A 20,864-nucleotide genomic window follows, 5' to 3' on the forward strand; every position below is an offset into this window, starting at 1 on the left:
CCACAGGAGGACATCCCCTTCTGATCATATTACCCTAACAATACAAACTATAACCAGAAACATAATTACAACAACCAACATATACTATAAACATTACGTTACTTAGCCACCTGGATGACCTTGAGGTCTCATTGCAGGTCAGACTTGCCGACTTCAAGCTCAGAAGATACAATACACATTAAAATAAGTGTAAACACAGAACATCTTCAGACAATAGCAGGAGACCCCAGTAGCAGACTGTCTGGCTCCTACATTGAACAGAGGCCAATGTGACCAGCTCTTTCATTTAACATGTATAGTTCAGAACCAACCAATAAGGAATAGTGTTTTTATATATTTCCTGGGAGATATTGTGGATAAATATTACTGTCCCATCTGAAGTAATCCAAACCACAATCTCAGTGTCCATTAAGTAGTTGCATCACTTTCTCGGTCACCCTGTGCCCCTAATAGACACAGGGTAACTTAGACATAAAAGGTGCATGAGGAGCTGAAACAAGGGTTTCCCAACCTCTCCAAGGGATTATGGGTTCCACGGACACCCACCCAAAGTGACTCCCGTCACATCTCTCCCCCTTCGGCAGAAGACTAACACAGAAGGAGACCCCAGATGGGTTGACTTTGAAGTTATTCTGTAGTTCCAGTCCTCCCCAAAGCCTGTACCCACACAGTACCCCAAATAAATTGTCTCAAACAGATCATTACTCACCCAGCCAACCTCTGCCTCTCTCATAGAACATGTGGGAGACATGCGGACTGTCCTTCTCCCTGGAGTCCTTTCAGCCCCTGGAGAGACGGCAGGGTGGCTGGGCTCACTCCGTCATGCTGTTGGAGTTCTGGGCCGACTGCCCACCATCCCTGGGGTATACAGGTGAAGACCTTAGTCTCAAGACCTTAGTCTCAAGGAACCAGGAAGAGTCTTTATATATTTCCTGGGAGATATTGTGGATAAATATTACTGTCCTATCTGAAGCAATCTAAACCACATTCTCAGTGTCCATTAAGTAGTTGTCCATCACTTTCTCGGTCACCCTGTTCCCCCAATAGACACAGGTATGACTTGGACATAAGTGGGGCAAGGGGAGCTGAAACAAGCGTTTCCCATCCTCTCCAAAGGGATGCTGGGTTCCATGGACCCCCCACCCAAAGTGACTCCCGTCACAGAGCACATATATAATAATGGATAGATTGAGGGCAGGTTTGCCTGGAGAGAGCCCACTCCTCCTAAAGGCACAGGGACACACAGCACATAGCACAATGGTGTCGCTCTTGCATGTGCTCCTTGCTGTTAAGGCCAGTTAAAGGTTGGAGCAGTCGCCGTTTGTGCCGTTTGTGCTGTTGGTTATTTGGTAAGGGGGCGCACTGGACACCTTTGCTGTCATTGTGCTATTTGCTGGGTGTCCAAGGCGCCCCTGTGTCTTTAAGGAGGAGTGGGCTCCCTCCAGGCACACCCAAGTTAGGACTGCAGATAATACTGGGGTCCCTTGTCGCAGCCTCTGCAGCTTACGCATGTATTTGCAAATATGTGAAAACAACCCCTGTTTTTAAAGTGAACTGTTAGACAGGACAATTTGGTTTGTTGCAGGCTGGTTGGTAAGTTGAGCTGGGATTTTTTTTTTTTTTTGATAGATTACTTGGTACCTAGCGCAGCACATAACTACAGATTTGAGTGAGCGTTTGGGGCTAATAAGGTGATTATTGAGGTGGGCAATGTAAACTTTTGTGGGGGTACCCTGGCTAGAGATTCATTTTAAATTTCTCCTTTCTACAATAATACAGGTTCCACTGGTATGTTGGAGGCTGTAAGTCGCCCTGGGGTATCAGAGGCTGTAAGTCATGCTGGCATATTGGAGGCTGATAGTCGTCCTGGCGTATCAGAGGCTGATAGTCGCCCTGCCGTATCGGAGACAGTAGGTCGCCCTGCCGTATCGGAGACGATAGGTCGCCCTGCCGTATCGGAGGCTATAGGTCGCCCTGCCATATCGGAGGCTGTAAGCCGCCGATCGCATGAAGTAAACCGGGAAGAGATCAGGCAGCTGCACACCACAAACCAGCAGCTAACCAACATGAATCATGAGCTGAATGTTCAAGTGGAGGAAATGAAGGAGCAGATGAAGGCCTGGAGACTGAAGATAAAGAATCTGAAGAATGAGAAGAAGGAGCTGGAAGAAGCCTTGAAGAAAACCCAAATTGGAGGTAACTATAGAACTTTATATCTCCTGGTGAATTTGGTTTAATCTGCTGATTGATGTTCTATATGCCATAAAAAAAATTACCAATGGGTAGAATTAAAGTGATTGTTTAAAATGAAACTTAATACAATCTTGGGTCGACTAGAGATTTTTTTTTTTCTTCCTGCCAGCTTAGGTTCTGCAAATGCTGAGATATCCCAGTCTAGTGCACTTGCTGAAATAAGTACAAAGTTGGAGGTCCTGCCTGCCTGTAGTCAGATAATTAGTTGCAATTTTGTAAAAGGAAATACCCCATGATCGCCTTATAATGTACCAGACCTGGCACTAATATTTCTGTAGTGGTTGTGCTGAAGTACTACGGGTACCAATATTGGCCTTCAAACCCTGTGGAGCTCCCTTGGGTCCTAGGCCCAGGGTCTACATGGTGCTTTAACTGTCCAAATGAAGATTAGCCTCCCCACTCACTGATAATAAGCCCTGTCCTTTGTCATTCAAATGATAGTGCCTGCCCACTGATTTTTTTTTTTTTTTTCTGGCAAATCTCAGTTGAATGAGATGGAGCTTAGCGCCAGGAGGGATGGAACTTTTTTTTTGTCAGCTAGACCAGGGATCTCCAAACTTTCTAAACAGAGGGCCAGTTTACTGTCCTTCAGACCTTAGGGGGGCCGAACTGCGGCCAGTGGACAGAAAATGTGAATGCGGTATATTGCTGCGCTAACCCAGTGTGTGAGAAGGACAAAACAGCTGCTACATAGGAATGTGACAAATTCAGTATAAGAGACTGGTAAAAATGTAGCTCTAAGGGATGAAAAGCAATAACAATATACCAAATAATATATGAAAATGGTGCAAACATGATGAAAATCAATCACAAAATGCAATTAACATGCGAATATATATATATATATATATATATATATATATATATATATATATATATATATATATATATATATATATATATATATTATAGAAACACAAGTGGAAAGACCTTAAGGTAAATTTATATTGAGTCCACTACAAAAAAGGTTGTTGCTTAGAAGTGGGGTACAACGGCCTTGGCAGGCATATAGAGCACCAGGGATAATGTGTCCTCCACCCAAGATGAGGGGTATGTACTCTTACCGGAAGCAGTGGACTCGAGTGTCAGCAACAACGAGTCAATCGTGCAAGAATGGCCCGATCAGCGTACTTCCAGAAACGATCCAGGAAATCCAGCAAACTCCAAGACATGATCCAGGAAATCATGCAGGTGAATGTGAGGCTGGAACTCAGATGTTAAGCAGCCAGAGTGGAAATCCAAAAACTCTCATCTGAGGGGATATAGAAAGGAAAAATACCTCCATATGGTGTAGGTAAAAAAGGTGGGTTTTATTGAAAAAAAAAACAACATTCATCCATGAATATAAAACTGTGATCACAGAATAAAAAGCAATGTGGGGAGCTGAAAGCCAAGCCCGACGTGTTTTGTCCCAATGGACTTCAACTGGGGCATACATCGGCTCCCCCACATTGCACATATTTATGATTTAAGGAACCAATCAGCAAAATGTGGTATTAACCCGTAAAAGGCGTGGCCGGCATGAATACCACGCCCTAAATCCAGAGGTCAGTGATTGGAGCAAAGCCGATCACATGACGGCATGAGTTCCAAGCCTCGGTCTGGGAGCCAATGAACAGAGCAGACCCGATCCCACGACACCAAGAATGTTGTCATGGGGGCGTGACTGCACCTGCGGCATCAACCTGAAAATAATGCGGCAAACGCCTCACTTGGAAAGCCCGCGAACCAAGTGACGCCAGTCATATGACCCACGACGGCTAATCCAAACCTCGCTGGGATCAGATATGTAATATTGTCACCACTCGGTCACATGACCACAAATACAACTCCATGGGAACATGACTCAGCGCGAGGAATCAACCCGGAAGTTAAAACGTCACTGGGCAGACATTTCATTCAACAACAAGTGGGTCACATAACGCCGGTCACGTAATCCACAGCAATGTAACCAAGCCTCATTGCGGCCAGGAGCACACCCAGATCACAAATGTGGTGATCAAATGTGCCCCGAGCCTCAAAGGCAAGAATAACAAACCTCATTTAAGGAGCAGGTCTAAAACAAACTAACTCCCAGATCATAAAATTAAACATATGATGTCAGAAACAATATGGAATACCACTTAATATAACTTAGTGGACTTGACCACATATAGTAAAAAGTAATAAAAGATAAAAATAAAAGGACAAAAAAGAGAAACTTTATAGTACCTTTTGGCTCCTCGCATCCCTGCATTATACTACTTTCCAAAGGTACATAAAGACCCAGTCAATCCCCCTGGAAGTCCCTTAGTCAGTGGGATTAACTCGGTCACATCCAGAATGGGAAGGTATGCAGACTTCCATCTCCAAACAGTAGTCAGATTAATTCCCTCTTATCTTAAGGATACTCGAGACACCATCAGACTCCCAGAATCCATTGAGAATCGCAATGGCATGATTTTAGCGACAGCAGATGTTGCTGCCCTATATTAATGTATACCTCATGATTTAGGTTTTCTGCAGTTGAATATTATCTAAAAACACAACTCTTCCTTTTGATTCAGCAGAATTTCATTATGGAACTTCTCAAGTTTGCTACCCAACACAATTATTTTTAATTTCAAAATCAATTTTGTTTGCAGAAGAGGGGTGTGGCCATGGGGGCCAAGTTTGCCCCTAGTTTGGCGAACTTGTTCATGGCCCAGTGGGAGGAGGATGTCGTCTATGCCCTTAAGAGATCAGAGCTAGTTCTCTGGGCCAGATACATTGACAACATCTTCCTCCTATGGGATGGTGATTGGAAATCTCTTGACGCCTTTATGACTTCACTCAATCATAATGATAGGGGCATTGTCTTAAGCAACGAGGCTAGCCTTACCACCATTCATTTTCTCGATCTCGCGATATCAGTAATTGATCAACATTTAGAATTTAAAACCTATTTTAAACCTACTGACCAGAATGGATATATTCCTGTCGACAGTTGTCACCATACACAGTGGCTTAAATCAGTTCCACGCAGCCAATTCTTACGACTGCGGAGGAACTGTACAAAGAGAGCTGATTTTTTTTTTCTCCCAGTCCCAAATTCTGAAAAATAGATTTTTGGAAAAGGGCTATAGATCTACAGACCTAGATACAGAGATCAACAGGGTTTACTTGGTAGATAGGAGCTCTTTGTTGACCGATCGTCCTAAGCCCGTCTTAGATAATTAAATAAGTTTAGATGGTCTTTTTTCACCACTTATTCTGTTCAATCTGAACAGATTAAGGTAAACATTGGAGAATCCTTCAGAGTGATAGGTACTTGGGTTCAATGATCCCAGAACAGGCTGGTGTCCTATTTAGAGGGGCTCGGTCAATACAGGGACAAATTGCGCCCAATGTGATTGACTCCACCAAAATTATTTAATTCTTTCAGCAGTGTAAGGGCTATTACCCATGCCATAGGTGTAATGTGTGTCTCCACAATATTTGTGGGAGATGCAAAACCGACACATTCACTTCATCCATTACGCAACTTACTTACCCAATGAAGCATTTTATTACTTGTGCCACTAGATTTATTGTCTATCTATTGACTTGTCCTTGTAAGAAACAATACGTGGGACGTACTATTAGCACATTCTCGGTGAGGGTCAACAAACATTTGGCCAGTATCAAGAAGGAACGAATTAATCACAGCGTCCCCGCCACTATTTAAAATATCACAGCAAAGATTCTGCAGGAACACAGTTTGAAATCATTGATAAGTTTGTTCCACATTGGTGTGGGGAGTCCCGCCTTCGTGGTGTCTCTCGCCTCGAAACATACTGGATACACAAGCTCAAGTCTTATTCGCCGTTCGGTATGAACATCGAATGGGACATAAATTCTTTCATTAATCAAGCCTAACCTTTTATGCTTTATTTTTATTTTTTATTTTTATCTTTTATTACTTTTTACTATATGTGGTCAAGTCCACTCATTTATATTAAGTGGTATTTGATATAATTGTTTCTGACATCATATGTTTCATATTATGATCTGGGAGTTAGTTTGTTTTAGTTCTGCTCCTTAAACGAGGTTTGTTATTCTTGCCTTTAAGGCTAGGGGCACATTGGTCACCACATTTGTGATCTGTGTGTGCTCCTGGCCGCAATGAGGCTTGGTTACATTGCTGTGGATTACGTGACCGGCGTTATGCGACCCATTGGTTGTTGAATGAAATGTCTGCCCGTGGTGTTTCCACTTCCGGGTTGACGCTTCGCGCTGAGTCACGTTCCCATGGCGTTGTATTTGTGGTCATGTGACCGAGTGGTGATGAGATTACGTCTCTGATCCCAGCAAGGTTTGAATTAGCCGTCGTGGGTCATATGACTGGCGTCACGCGGTTCGTGGGCTTTCCAAGTGAGGTGGTTGCCTCGCGTTGGCAGCGTCATTTTCGGGTTGACGCCACAGGTGCAGTCACACCCCAGTGACATCATTCTTGGTGTCGTGGGATTGGGTCTGCTCTGTTCATTGGCTCCCAGACCGAGGCTTGGAACTCATGCCGTCATGTGATCGGCTTTGCTCCAATCACTGGTCTCTGGATTTTGGGTGTGGAATTCATGCCGGCCGCACCTTTTCTGGGTTGATGCCACATACCACGTTTTGCTGATTGGTTTCTTAATTCATCTGTAATTTTATAAATATGTGCAATGTGGGGGAGCGGATGTATGCCCCAGTTGAAGTCCATTGGGACGAAACGCGTCCATTTCAATAAAACCCACCTTTTTGACCTACACCATATGGAGGCATTTTTTCTTTCTATATCCCCTCAGATGAGAGTTTTGGGCTTACCACTCTGGCTTCTTAACATCTAAGTTCCAGCCTCACGTTCACCTGCATGATTTCCTGGATCCTTTCTTGGAGTTCGCTGGATTCCCTGGATTGTTTCTGGAAGTCCGCTGATCGGGCCATTTTTGCATGATTGACTCGTTGACGCTGACACTCGAGTCCACTGCTTCCGGCAAGAGTACATACTCCTCATCTTGGGTGGAGGACACATTATCCCTGGTGCTCTACATGCCTGCCAAGGCAGTTGTACCCCACTTCTGAGCAACAACCTTTTTTCTGCTGAATTCTATATAAGTTTACCTTAAGGTCTTTCCACCTTTTGGGACTTTCCACTGGAATATTGCCCCATCGTTGGTGTCAGTGGGAGGAATAGTGCCCTACAGTTGGTGTCAGTGGAAGGAATAGTGCCCCACAGTTGGTGTCAGTGGGAGCAATAGTTCCCTACAGTTGGTGTCAGTGGGAGCAATAGTTCCTTACAGTTGGTGTCAGTGGGAGCAATAGTTCCTTACAGTTGGTGTCAGTGGGAGCAATAGTTCCTTACAGTTGGTGTCAGCGGGAGGAATAGTGCCCCACAGTTGGTGTCAGTGGGAGGAATAGTGAATGTCCCAAGGGCCAGAGCAAGCAAAGAGCCACATCTGGTCAGAAGGCTGCAGTCTGCAGACCTCCCAACTTTTTGAGATGGGAACGAGGGACACCTATTCGCAAAAGTGTGTAGGAATAAGAAACACCCCCTGCCACGCCCCCTAAAGGAGAATTCTAAAAAAAAAAAAAAAAAAAAAATAGATTAGTTAAATGCACAAGTTCTTTTTTTTACCCCTACTATTCCTTTTACACTGGCTTTTGAAATTTACAAATGCAGCAATTTAGAAAGTGGATGAAAGGTTTAGCACTGGGAAACAATTTTTGGAAGATAAATATTGCATTTTATATACAACTATATAGATCAGACCAAAAAGAGGGACTGCGGGACTTTGTTCCAAATCACGGACAGTCCTTCGAAATCAGGGACAGTTGGGAGCTATAAGTTTGGAGTCCACTGACCTAGACAGAAGTGGGTGTCCAATGTTCAACACTCATCTAGGCTCCCAGTGGGCTCCACAGGGGCTTGGAGATTGGCTTCAAGACTAAAGCTGGGCATAAATTATACAATTTTCTTATTCCATTTTCTTTAGATTTAACTATGTAGTGCAAGGGCCTGCCTGATTGCATACACATTGGAAGTGTTTAGGTTTGACCTCATAATACGTGGTTTCGGTAAATCTAAAGCAAAATTGTATAATGCATGGACAGCCTAACACAAGTACTTTCACGCACCACATAGTAATAAACTGCAATTCTGGGGCTCTGTGGAGAAGTGTGGAGCTGGTGCCATAGTATGAGGATTGCTGGGACTATTTAGTTCCATAGCAGTTGGCTCATTAAGGAGCACATGTCTTCCCATTAAGTTTTGAGAAGTAACCTAAATACAGGTGGGCAACCTTAGATAAAAGAATTCCTTCAATAATTCATACTCGCTGTAACACCTTTCCTCCAATCACAGCAGATGCTGCGGAACTGATCTCAATTCGGGAACAGGCACAAGAATTGGTAGATGAGAATGACGCTTTAAAGATGACAATTCACCGTCTCAACGTTGAGCTGAGCCGCTATCAAACCAAGTATCGTCCGTTAACCAAAGAAGAGGTACTTTTTGGCTCCAGATGTGGTGTTGGTTTTTTTTTTTTTTTTTTTTTAATTTATTTTAAGCGGGTTACCAAAGAGAGATAAATAAACAGCTTTCTGAGCATATATACGTTTATGTAAAGATATAAACTAAGAGTATGATTTTGTGTTTTTGCTATCCAGGTAATTATACAGTATAATAGTGCTGAGCCAGGCATAGGGGTTTTGTGGGTTGCATGGGGTCCTTTCGCTGAGTAATTCATCCACCTAAACTGCTTGTTTGTTTATAAACAAAGCTTTGTGATCACAACCCAAACTGATTAGCTCCCGATTGTTTGTGAAGACCTGGAGCTGTAAGTGCAGCCATCACAGCTGACAGCTAAGTTACAGGGGAACAAAAGGAAGTGTATACCTGTGACCATTAAAGCGTAACTCCACTTTTGTTGAGAAAAAAACATTCCCCTCTGGGTGATCTATGTACATGAAAATGTGGGTATTACAACCCCAAATACTCTAAAACAAGCAGCTACATAAAGAATGTGACAAACATAAAAGGATCAAAAATGGTAAGGAGGTAGCGCTAACCAATATACACAAATATTATAATATGAGTGAAATGATGAGAGATAATAGTGATAAACCCTGAAAGAAAAACACATATATAAAGTGACATGTGTAATGTGGAAAGTCCAATCTGGAAAAATATTTTTTCAAAAATATAAAAAATAAATATATTAGGCTGAAACAAGACCCATTGGTTGAAACGCGTAGGGTTAGGCTTATCACTTTCCACATTTATCCACATATTTGTGTATATTGGTTATCGCTACCTCCTTACCATTTTTGATCTATGTACATGGCAAGGATTGTAACAAACTTTGTTGCAGATTCCTACCTTTTGTTATTCTGAAGATATCCCTCTGTGTTTCTCTCTGCCTCTGTTCTGATTAGGTCTAATGGGAGTGGTTTCATAATTAACTGTCAGGCGTGGAGCTACAGAGCACTACTGAGGAAAGCTGCTGGTCCTGCATCCCTTTAGACGTGTTCCTATTGAAAGTATCTCTAAAAAAAATGACATTCTTGTTGCAAGGGATGCCTGAAATCTGACTTGTATCGTAGGCAGGCTTCTGGGAAAATTGGAAAAGCAGGAAATGATGTTTCTGGGGAGTGGTCAGCACACACTGTGTACAGAAAACTCTAGGTAGCCATATTGCATTTTTTTCTCCGACAATTACATTGGCTGCAGATTGAAAAGGAAAGGTAATTTTTAATAACATTCAGTTACAAAATGATCAGTGTCGTAATTATATGCGCTATATTTTTTCTTTATTTTCTTTTTTTTTTCCCCCACGAATGTGGAGTTACCCTTTTAAGAGACATACACCAAAAAAAACCTTTGGCCAAACTTCTCTTTTAACTCCACTTTCGTGGTGGAAAAAAAAGGCAAATGAGAAAAAAAAAAAAAAGTAACTTATACAATTGCAACACAAGTCCTATTGTAATTGAATGTTATTAAAAATTACCTTTTCCTTTTCAAACTGTAATTTTCTGTAAAATGCAATTTGGCTACCTGGGGGTGTTCTGTACACAGGATGTGTACAGAACGCCCCCCAGAATCATCATTTCCTGCTTGTGTGATTATTGGCTTACTGATTTTCCCAGGGGTGGCACAGTGGTGTAGTGGGTAGCACTCTCACCTAGCAGTAAGAAGGGTCGCTGATTCGAATCCCAACCACGGCACTACCTGCCTGGAGTTTGCATGTTCTTCCTGTGCCTGCGTGGGTTTCCTCCGGGTACTCCGGTTTCCTCCCACACTCCAAAGACATGCTGGTAGGTTAATTGGCTTCTGTCCATAATTGGCCCTATTATATGAATGTGAGTTGGGGACCTTGGATTGTGGGCTCCTTGAGGGTACGGACCAATGTGAGTGTGCGATGTATGTGTGGAGCGCTCCATAAATTGACGGCGCTATACGGATACCTTAATAAATAATATTATAATAGATGAGCATTTAATGAGACACAATGTACAGGGATAAGGAGAATTGTAGACACACACCCACACTCACTCAGGTTGAAATGGATGGACTGGTGTCTTTATTCAACCTTACTAATTATGTAACTAAAAAATGTCACTTTTGGTGAGATACTGCCAATAGGAAATTGCGTCTAAAGGGATGCAGGCCCAGCAATTTTCCTCAGAGCCCTGCAGGTGCAGCAGCTGATTGATAATTTTAAAATCACTCCCATTAGATTCAGTTTCTACAGGGACACAGACAAACACACACAGGAATTTCTTCAGAATTACAAAAGGTAGGAATCTGCAACAAAGTTTGTTAAAATCCTTGTAATGTACATAGATCACCCAGAGGGAAATGTTTTTTTTTTCTCAAGAAAAGTGAAGTTAACCTCTTTAACCACCACCCGCCGTATAGACAAATGACGGCGGCGCTCGTTCTGGGATGATGTCATATGACGTCTTCCCATTCTCGCCACACTTGCACACCCACCACGGGGGGGCGCACAGCGCGGTGATTGACAGTGCACTGTGTTCCTGGGATGCGCCGCATCCCCGATCTCATTAAAGAGCTCTTTACCCATGGTATCAGCCAATCACAGCTGATCACATGTAAAGAAGGAAATGCCGGTTATTGGCATTCCTTTCCTTGGACTGACAGCATGAGAGAAGAGGAGAGCCGATCAGCGGCATTTTTTCACAGGGGAGACCTGCACTGGTCATCAGTGCAGCCCCAACAGTGCCCATCAGTGATGCCAGTCAGCGCTCACCAGTGATGCCAGTCAGTGCCCATCAGTGCTGCACATTAGTGCCACTTCATCAGCGCATATCAGTGAAGGAGAAAATTTACTTATTTACAGAATACAGAAACTGAGAAACTTATTTTTTATTTTCAAAATGTGTGGTCTTTTTTTTTTTTTTTTTTCTAATGGTGATTAAATACCACCAAAAGAAAGCGCTACCTGTCCGAAAAAAAAAATGCTAAAATTTTTATTTGGGTACTACATTGCACGACCGCACAATTGTTATTCAAAATGTGACAGGGGGTGAAAGTGCCCGGTATTGAAGTCTTTAAGTGGGTGTGGCCCTTAGTTGAACTGAGTGACATTCATCTTCAAGGGGTTGCATTAAGTCTACTAACTGTTAAATTTGCATTTGACATGACTATGCTGAGCTTGTGCTAAGCCCCACCCACTCCTTTATAAGTGTTTTTAGTGTGATGGTTAAATTATAGGCATATGGCAAAGCTGCAAGTTGGTCAGAATTTCAGGCCCTGAGCAAAGCTTGTGCCTGGGATCTCTCCCCCTCTTCCCCCAGACAGTGAGGCTGACAAGAGGATTAACAAAGCGATTGTAAGGGTTGGGAAATGTCGCTTTGCCTGACAGATTCTTTCTAACACTTATCTAAACCCAAAAACAAATATATAATATATTGCAAGCATTTAGATGTTGTGGCTGGATTCGTTTGTTCCCCTGGTGATCCTGACAGTGACACACTTCCTGTCCCAGGGTGCTCTCCTAAATCTGGACTACAAACAAGTCCCCTCTCCTTATTGCCAATAAATACAAGAAGGTATTTTGTAGTTCACTAAAGAGAGCTATGCATGCTAACAGCGCTGTCTGAGATTTCAGTTCAGTGCATAGGAAGTTACAGTGCCTTTGAAAAAGTATTCATATCCCTTGAAATTTTTCCACATTTTGTCATGTTACAACCAAAAACGTAAATGTATTTTATTGGGATTTTATGTGACAGACCAACACAAAGTGGCACATAATTGTGAAGTGGAAGGAAAATGACAAATGGTTTTCCAAATGTTTTACAAATAAATCTGTGAAAAGTGTGGCATGCATTTGTATTCAGCCCCCTTTACTCTGATACCCCTAACTAAAATCTAGTGGAGCCAATTATATTCAGAAGTCGCCTAATTAGAGTCCACCTGTGTGTAATTTATTCTCAATATAAATACAGCTGTTCTGTGAAGCCCTTAGAGGTTTGCTAGAAAATCTTAGTGAACAAACAGCATCATGTAGGCCAAGGAACACACCAGACAGGTCAGGAATAAAGTTGTGGAGAAGTTTAGAGCAGCGTTAGGTTATAAAATAAATATATAAAATATCCCAAGCTTTGCACATCTCATGGAGCACTGTTCAATCCATCATCCGAAAATGGAAAGAGTATGGCACAACTGCAAACCTACCAAGACATGGCCGTCCACCTAAACTGACAGGCCGGGCAAGGAGAGCATTCATCAGAGAAGCAACCAAGAGGCCCATGGTAACTCTGGAGGAGCTGCAGAGATCCACAGCTCAGGTGGGAGAATCTGTCCACAGGACAACTATTAGTCGTGCACTCCACAAATCTGGCCTTTTATTGAAGAGTGGCAAGAAGGAAGCCATTGTTGAAAAAAATCCATAAGCAGTCCGGTTTGCAATTTGCGAAAAGCCATGTGGGGGACACAGCAAATATGTGGAAGAAGGTGCTCTGGTCAGATGAGACCAAGATTTTGAACTGTTTGGCCTAAAGGCAAAACGCTATGTGTGGCAGAAAACTAACACTGCACATCACACTGAACACACCATCCCCACTGTGAAACATGGTGGTGGCAGCATCATGTTGCAGGGGATGATTTTCTTCAGCAGAGACAGGGAAGCTGATCAGAGTTGATGGGAAGATGGATGGAGCCAAATACAGGGCAATCTTGAGACTGGGGTGGAGGTTCACCTTCCAGCAGGACAACGACCCTAAACATACAGCCAGAGCTACAATGGAATGGTTTAGATCAAAGCATGTTCATGTGTTAGAATGGTCTATTCAAAGTCCAGACCTAAATCCAATTGAGAATCTGTGGCAAGACTTGAAAATTGCTGTTCATAGACGCTCTCCATCCAATCTGACAGAGCTTGAGCTATTTTGCAAAGAATGGGCAAAAATGTCCCTCTCTAGATGTGCAAAGCTGGTAGAGACATCCCCAAAAAGACTTGCATCTGTGATTGCAGCGAAAGGCGGTTCTACAAAGTATTGACTCCAGGGGGCAGAATACAAATGCAAGGAAAATGCATTTTCCTTCCACTTCACAATTAAGTGCCACTTTGTGTTGGTCTATCACATAAAATCCCAATAAAATACATTTACGTTTTTGGTTGTAACATGACAAAATGTGGAAAATGTCAAGGGGTATGAATACTTTTTCAAGGCACTGTACATGAACACTAGAATTCTGGTGGAATCAAACTGGATTTTTTCTGTACTTTGCAGAAATTGGACTTGGCTGGATTACATAATACTAATGCAGCCACCATATGTAAGGACTGGTAAGCTGCAATACCTTGCATTTTTCTTCTTGTGTTTAGATACATCAGTACTTAATTGTTAGGAACAATTAATAACCCTCTTTGTAAATACCGCACACTCTTTTAACATACATGATATGGAAGAAATCTTACATTTCCCTGCTTAATGAAATGGTTGTTTCGGCTGTAGCTGTGACTTCCAATCCAGAAGTAACTGTACTGGAAGAAAACCATTTTCTGCCCCAATAACTTCTGCGCCGGCTCCAGCCGTCTGCCTGTGCCGCCCAAGTGTTTGAGATCACATAGCTTTAGCTGAGCGTGTCTGTGAAGGGACATTTGAATAGCGGTATTGGAGGAGAGCGAGCTGACTCTCCCTTGCCTTTCCATCGCCCTGCACTCGTGTTGCTTGCTTTCACTAGGTAATTTCGTGTTGCAGTCTTTGTGATAAATAATGCAGATTGTGTCTGTTCTGAGGGTAATGCGATCTCCTATTTACAGTAACAAGGGAGAGTCAGCGGGTGAGAACCACAGTCATCTATTCATTAAAAAAATAAATAAAAATCCTGTTGAAATAAGTTTGCTATAATTACTAATGGCACTTATGATCTTACAGCCCACTAGAGGGCAGCAGGGGAGCTGAGTCACTTCTAGGAGGGAGCAGCAGAGGTAGCCAAGCTGCAGAGCTACTGGTGAGGGAACAGTAGGGGGAGCTGAGCTGTTGAGTCAATGTCGAGAGGGGAGAGCAGAGAGTCAATGCTTGGAGGGAGATGCAAGGGTAGCTGAGCTTCTAAATTACTGCGGAGAGGGAAGAATAGGGCGAGCTGAACTGCTGAGTGACTACTAGGAGGGTATAGCTGAGCTGCTAAATTACTTCTGAGAATGAGGATAAGGGGGAGCTGTGCTGCCGAGGAGTTACTACTGAGAGGGAAGATCAGTGAGAGCTGAGCTGCTGAGTTACTGCTGAGAGGGATGATAAGGGAGGGCTGAGCTGCTGAGGTACTGCTGAGAGGGAGGATAAGGGGGAGCTGAGCTGCTGAGTGACTACTAGGAGGGGATAGCTGAGCTGCTAAATTACTTCTGAGAATGAGGATAAGGGGGAGCTGTGCTGCCGAGGAGTTACCACTGAGAGGGAGGATAAGGGAGGGCTGAGTTACTGCTGAGAGGGAGGATAAGGGGAAGATGAGCTGCTGAGAGGGAGGATCAGGGAGAGCTGAGTCACTCTAGTAGGAGGAGCTCAGCTGCTGATTCACTGCTGGCAGTTGGCAGCAAAGGAAGCTGAGCTGCTGAATTATTGCTGAGAGGGAGGAGCAGAGGGGGCTGCGCTGCTGAAATGGAGGAGCAGGGGGATCTGCGCTGCTGAGAGGGAGGAGCAGGAGGATCTGCGCTGCTGAGAGGGAAGAGCAGGGGGATCTGTGCTGCTGAGAGGGAGGATCAGGGGGATCTGCGCTGCTGAGAGGAAGGAGCAGGGGGATCTGCGCTGCTGAAAGGGAGGAGCAGGGGGATCTGCGCTGGTGAGAGGGAGGAGCAGGGGGAGCTGCGCTGCTGAGAGGGAGGAGCAGGGGGAGCTGCGCTGCTGAGAGGGAGGAGCAGTGGGAGCTGCCTTGCTGAGAGGGAGGAGCAGTGGGAGCTGCCCTCCTGAGAGGGAGGAGCAGTGGGAGCTGCCCTCCTGAGAGGGAGGAGCAGTGGGAGCTGCGCTGCTGAGAGGGAGGAGCATAGGGAGCTGCGCTGCTGAGAGAACGGCATTTGCTGTGTTTAATAAACATAATATCTCTATACTTTAGCACAGGGGTCTCCAAATTTTCTAAACAAAGGGCCAGTTTACCGTGGTTCAGATTTTAGGGGGTGCTGGACAATGGCCAGTGGAAGTAGAAAATGCCCTGGCATCAGTGGAACAATGCCCCATCTTTGGTATTAAGGGAAATATTTGTGCCCCGTTGTTGGTGTCAGTGGGAGGAATAGTGCCCCATTGTTGGTGTCAGTGGGAAGAATAGTGCCCCATGGTGGGTGTCAGTGGGAGGAATAATGCCCCACTGCTGGTTTCAATGCCGAAATTATTGCCCTCTTGTTGGTGTCGGTGGGGGGGGAATAGTGCCCCAAGGGCCAGATAAGGGTATGCAAAGGACCGCATTCAGCCCCTGGACCACAATTTTGGAGACTACTACTTTAGCAGATTGCACTCGCATGTGTATCTCAATAAGAAAATTGTAAACTCAGTAGATTCCATTACATATTTTTACTTTTTTTTTTAAAGATTTTTATTTCTATATGTAAACAAGGCACATAAGGCAAAGAACAATATGCATATCACAAAACTGGATACGTATAAAATATATCTCGCATCATAAGGTACTTCTATTTACTCAAACCAAAACTCCTCCTAAACACTGACGGGTTCTCGCTCTCCCACTGTTTCCTATTTTTGCAGAAGCTCAGTGAACTGCGAATGACACCTCCTTATAGCCATAAACAGACTCCCAATGTCGCCATATTGCCTCATTCTTTCTGACAGTGCATCCCACAATGCTCTTCCCATGAGATTCCGTTCGCTACTCTGGTCCAGTTGATCTTCTTGCCGCAACAAAGAGCTGTGAATTGGAGCTTTTAGCACATTTAAAACGTGGTTTTTTTTTTTGTCTGGAGAAAAAATTGAAATGTTTGTTATCCCAGGTGATCTGAAGAAAACATTTTTTTTTTTTTTTTTTTTCCCCGGTAAAAGCCGCTGTGTATTTGGTTCATTTTGTTTGTGCCACAAATAATGACAGTCTGTTCTCCCAGTACACAGACGAGGCTGGAAAGGAACTGTCTGTTCTTGTATGCCAGAATGGAACGAACAAAAAGCTACGCACCGGGCTTTTTGTTACTATTGTGTTCTTTATCACTTCTCCGATATGACTTTATCTAATAGCTTTTAGCTGTTTGAAGGAAAAAGAACATTTCAAGTAAGAATACACAATTGCCAATGTTCCAAACGCCAACACAGAGAATTTAAAAGAGGTCCGGTCACTTTTGTAGAAACTGAAAAATCTATTTGATATGAATATGTACATAAAGTACAGAGCTAAATATACAGTACACATTCAATATAAACATATACTTAAAAAAAAAAAAAAAAAGTGTAATAAAATGAAAAACACAAATAAAAATATATAAAGCATATTAAAAAAAGTCCTCTCAAGTGTCCATGTAAAGAAAGCCAATGAACGCCACTGAATTATAAAGTGCCAATCAAAGGAATCCCTCTGTTTAGATCTCCCAAATAAAATTTGAGCCGTCAATGATCGAAAGTAAGAAAAAAGCCTCATTATTGTCCATCCACCACCTGCAGACAGAGGACCACCAACAAAGTGTCCACCTCAGTGCATCGCGATGCAGTGAATCGCGTACAGGTACATGATCCTGCACTTCCGAGGTCTGAGGCGCGCACGCCTGTCGACCCACTCCCACCGTGATTGGACGGGACACAAGCAGAACGGCAGCCTTAAGGCAGATTGTCGTTCTGTCAGAGGGGACGGTACTGATCCCGTGTTTCTGCTAAGTAGGAACACAAATCTTTGCCTTCCCCTTGTCAAAGCACCTCCCCCACAATTAGTAAGCACAACTTAAGCACACATTTAACCCTTTGATCACCCCTGATGTTAACCCCTTCCCAGCCAGTGTCATTAGTACAGAAGAAATGTAATTTGTGTCCCTGCAAAAGCACCTCACACAGTGTAGCAACACACTGGTTGGGAACACAGTTAAACCTTTAATCGCCCCTGATATTAACCCTTCCCTGCCAGTGTCATTAGTACAGTGACAGTGTATTTTTTTTAGCACTGATCACTGTATTAGTGTCACTGGTCCCCAAAAAAGTGTCAGTAAGTGTCCAATTTGTCTGCCGCAATATCGCAGTCCCGCTATAAGTCACTGATCGCCGCCATTACTAGTATAAAAAAAAATATATCCCATAGCTTGTAGATGCTATAACTTTCAAACCAATCGATATACGCTTATTGGAGATTTTTTTTTACCAAAAATATGTAGCAGAATACGTATTGATAAAGGAATTTGACTTTTTTACATTTTTGTTTATCAGGTATGGTTTATAGCAGAAAGTAAAAAATATTGTTTTTTTTTTAATTGTTGGTTTTTCTTTGTTTATTGCGCAAAAAGTAAAAACCGTAGAGGTGTACAAATATCACCAAAAGAAAACTATTTGTGGGAAAAAAATTACATAAATTTTATCTGGGTACAGCGCTGCACGACCGCGCAATTGTAAGTTAAAATAACGCAGTGCCGTATCGCAAAAAATGGCCTGGTCATTAAGGGGGGGTAAACCTTCCGGAGCTGAAGTGGTTAAGGCACTCAAGAATAAACAGCCATCCCCAAAAAATAATAATTATGTGTATTAATGAATACAGAACTGCATTTTGAAGGACGCGATTGACCCCTTGACATACCTGAATACATGCCAATTAGGGAAGGGGAAAAGCTAATTTTTTTTTTTTTTTTTGGTCTATACGTACATTTTTTTTTTTTTTTTTTATTCATTTATTTTATTCTTGTTTTAGAACCTGAAGATTGGCGGGTTACCACCCAGAGGACCTCCGCCACCCTGGCTGGTAAGTTAAAGTGGAACTCTGGGCAAAATAAAAAAAGGGACATGTCGCTAGCATTATCACAGCAGTCTTTGTTTTTCTGAGTCCCCTTGTAATATTGTTTTATTGCCTGTTGATCCTGCCAGTTAGTTTGCTATTTTTCAACTACCTTTTAAAGCGGAGCTCCACCCAAAAAGGGAAGCTCCGCTTGTTCACACCCTCCCCCATATTTGAATTTTTTTTTGCAAGGGAGCGTGTACCCGATCTTCACAGGTGCCCGCGCCTACTTCCGGGTAAGATTGCTGACCTGCGATCTATGACATTCCCAGACCCTACTTCCCCCCTGCTGCCTCATGGGACACACACGCAGGCCCCAGAAGACGGTGGGACCAATTTAGAAAGCGTAGCGCAACTCGTGCATGCGAAGTAGGAAACCAGCTGTGAAGCCTGAAGCAAACAGCCGGTTTCCCTTACTTACAATGCTGGCGCCTGCACTCGAAGCTGATTAAGAAATCGGCACAGGGTGCCGACATCGCGGCATCCTTGGACAGGTAAGTGTCCTTTATATTAAAAGTCAGCAGCTACAGTATTTGTAGCTGCTGACTTTTATTTAAATTTGTTTTTATTTTTTACAGGCTGGAACTCCGCTTTTATTAGACCAAGTTGTCCAGCACAATAAGAAGCAGTTGGACAATTTTATTTAACACTGACAGGGATGCCTACTACGGTCCGCTTTAGTCATTTATAGTATAACTTTCTAATAAAAAAAATAAATATATATATATATATATATATATATATATATATATATATATTTTATTTATTTATTTATTTTTTTAAATAATTACATAAATTTAAAAATGTAAAAAAATATATATGTATAAATATTTAAATTTATGCATTCATTTAAATTATATATATATATATATATATATATATATATATATATATATATATATATATATATATATATATATATATATATATATATATATATATATATATATTTAAATATATTATATTTTATATATATATATATATATATATATATATATATATATATATATATATATATATATATAATTTAAATAAACGCATAAATTTAAATATTTATACATATATATTTTTTTACATTTTTAAATTTATGTAATTATTTAAAAAAAATAAAAATAAAAATATATATTTATATATATATTTATATTTATATATATATATATATATATATATATATATATATATATATATATATTTTTTTTTTTTATTAGAAAGTTATACTATAAATGACTAAAGCGGACCGTAGTAGGCATCCCTGTCAGTGTTAAATAAAATTGTCCACATGTACATACATGTATATGTATATATTTTTTTGGATGGAGTGGAGAGGGGATAGAAACCCTTTCAGGTTTTTATTGCTATCTGTGTGAGGGAGATTCACCCTCTCTATTTGTCCTGTTTAATGTTAAGTAAAAGAAAATCCCACATTTTGGGTTGTCCCTAGAACAGGAATAGAGGAGGTACCATTCCAATGGGGACACGAGTTCTGGTGACAACCAGGAATTCCCTCACTTTGGTAGGATTTCAGTTCACTTCCTGTTCAGGCTATGGGACAGGAAGTGAAGGGAAATGTCCCTAGTGGGACACAGATGGCAAAAAAATAAAAAATAGCCTGACCCGGGGTTACAGCTAGGGTTGCATCAATACCTGACTTTTATCGAGTATGGGTATTGATATTTTTGGTCAAGTACTCGCTGATACCGATACCTTTACTGTGCGATTTGAGCTCATACAAAATGAATGAGCTCAAATCACACTGCAATGAATCCGTATGCGATTTGAACACAAATGTTGTGCGTTTCTTGTCTGAAATGCATGCAGTCCCCCCCCCCTCTCCTGTGTAAACCCAGGGTGAAATCAGTATGACAAGCCTGGGTTCACACAGGAGCGGTGTGGAAAACTGCATGTGATTCAGACAGGAATCTCACCGCATTCCTGTTTAAATCGCTTGCAATTCTTTGTAGTGCAGTTCATTTTGTAGGGGCTCAAATCGCACCGCAAAGATATCGGTTTCAGGTATTGGAGCTTTTTTACGAGTGCTTGTGAAAATACTCGGTATTGGCACTGATACCGGTTTACCAAGTATGTCGTGCTGATTTGATGCGCTTTCAGAAAGTGCAGCAAAACCATGGGACATAATTGAAGTCTATGGGAAAGTGCAGCTAACCCACGTGGGTTAGCTGCATTTTACCCAAAATGCAGTGGGGGCAAC

General features: G+C 42.2%; 1 protein-coding gene across 1 annotated transcript in view; it reads left to right on the forward strand.

Moving 5' to 3' along the window:
* The window catches only part of CEP89 (centrosomal protein 89), a 138,731-nt gene that overhangs the window by 13,652 nt on the left and 104,215 nt on the right, over window positions 1-20,864 (forward strand). The window contains exons 7-9 of the mRNA XM_073605785.1: window positions 1,780-2,196; window positions 8,594-8,736; window positions 18,572-18,622. Coding sequence (XP_073461886.1) covers window positions 1,780-2,196; window positions 8,594-8,736; window positions 18,572-18,622 — 611 coding nt within the window. The remainder of the gene's footprint in view (window positions 1-1,779; window positions 2,197-8,593; window positions 8,737-18,571; window positions 18,623-20,864) is intronic.

The sequence above is a fragment of the Aquarana catesbeiana genome, linkage group LG11, assembly GCF_042186555.1.
Source record: "Aquarana catesbeiana isolate 2022-GZ linkage group LG11, ASM4218655v1, whole genome shotgun sequence".
Taxonomy (NCBI): Eukaryota; Metazoa; Chordata; class Amphibia; order Anura; family Ranidae; genus Aquarana; species Aquarana catesbeiana.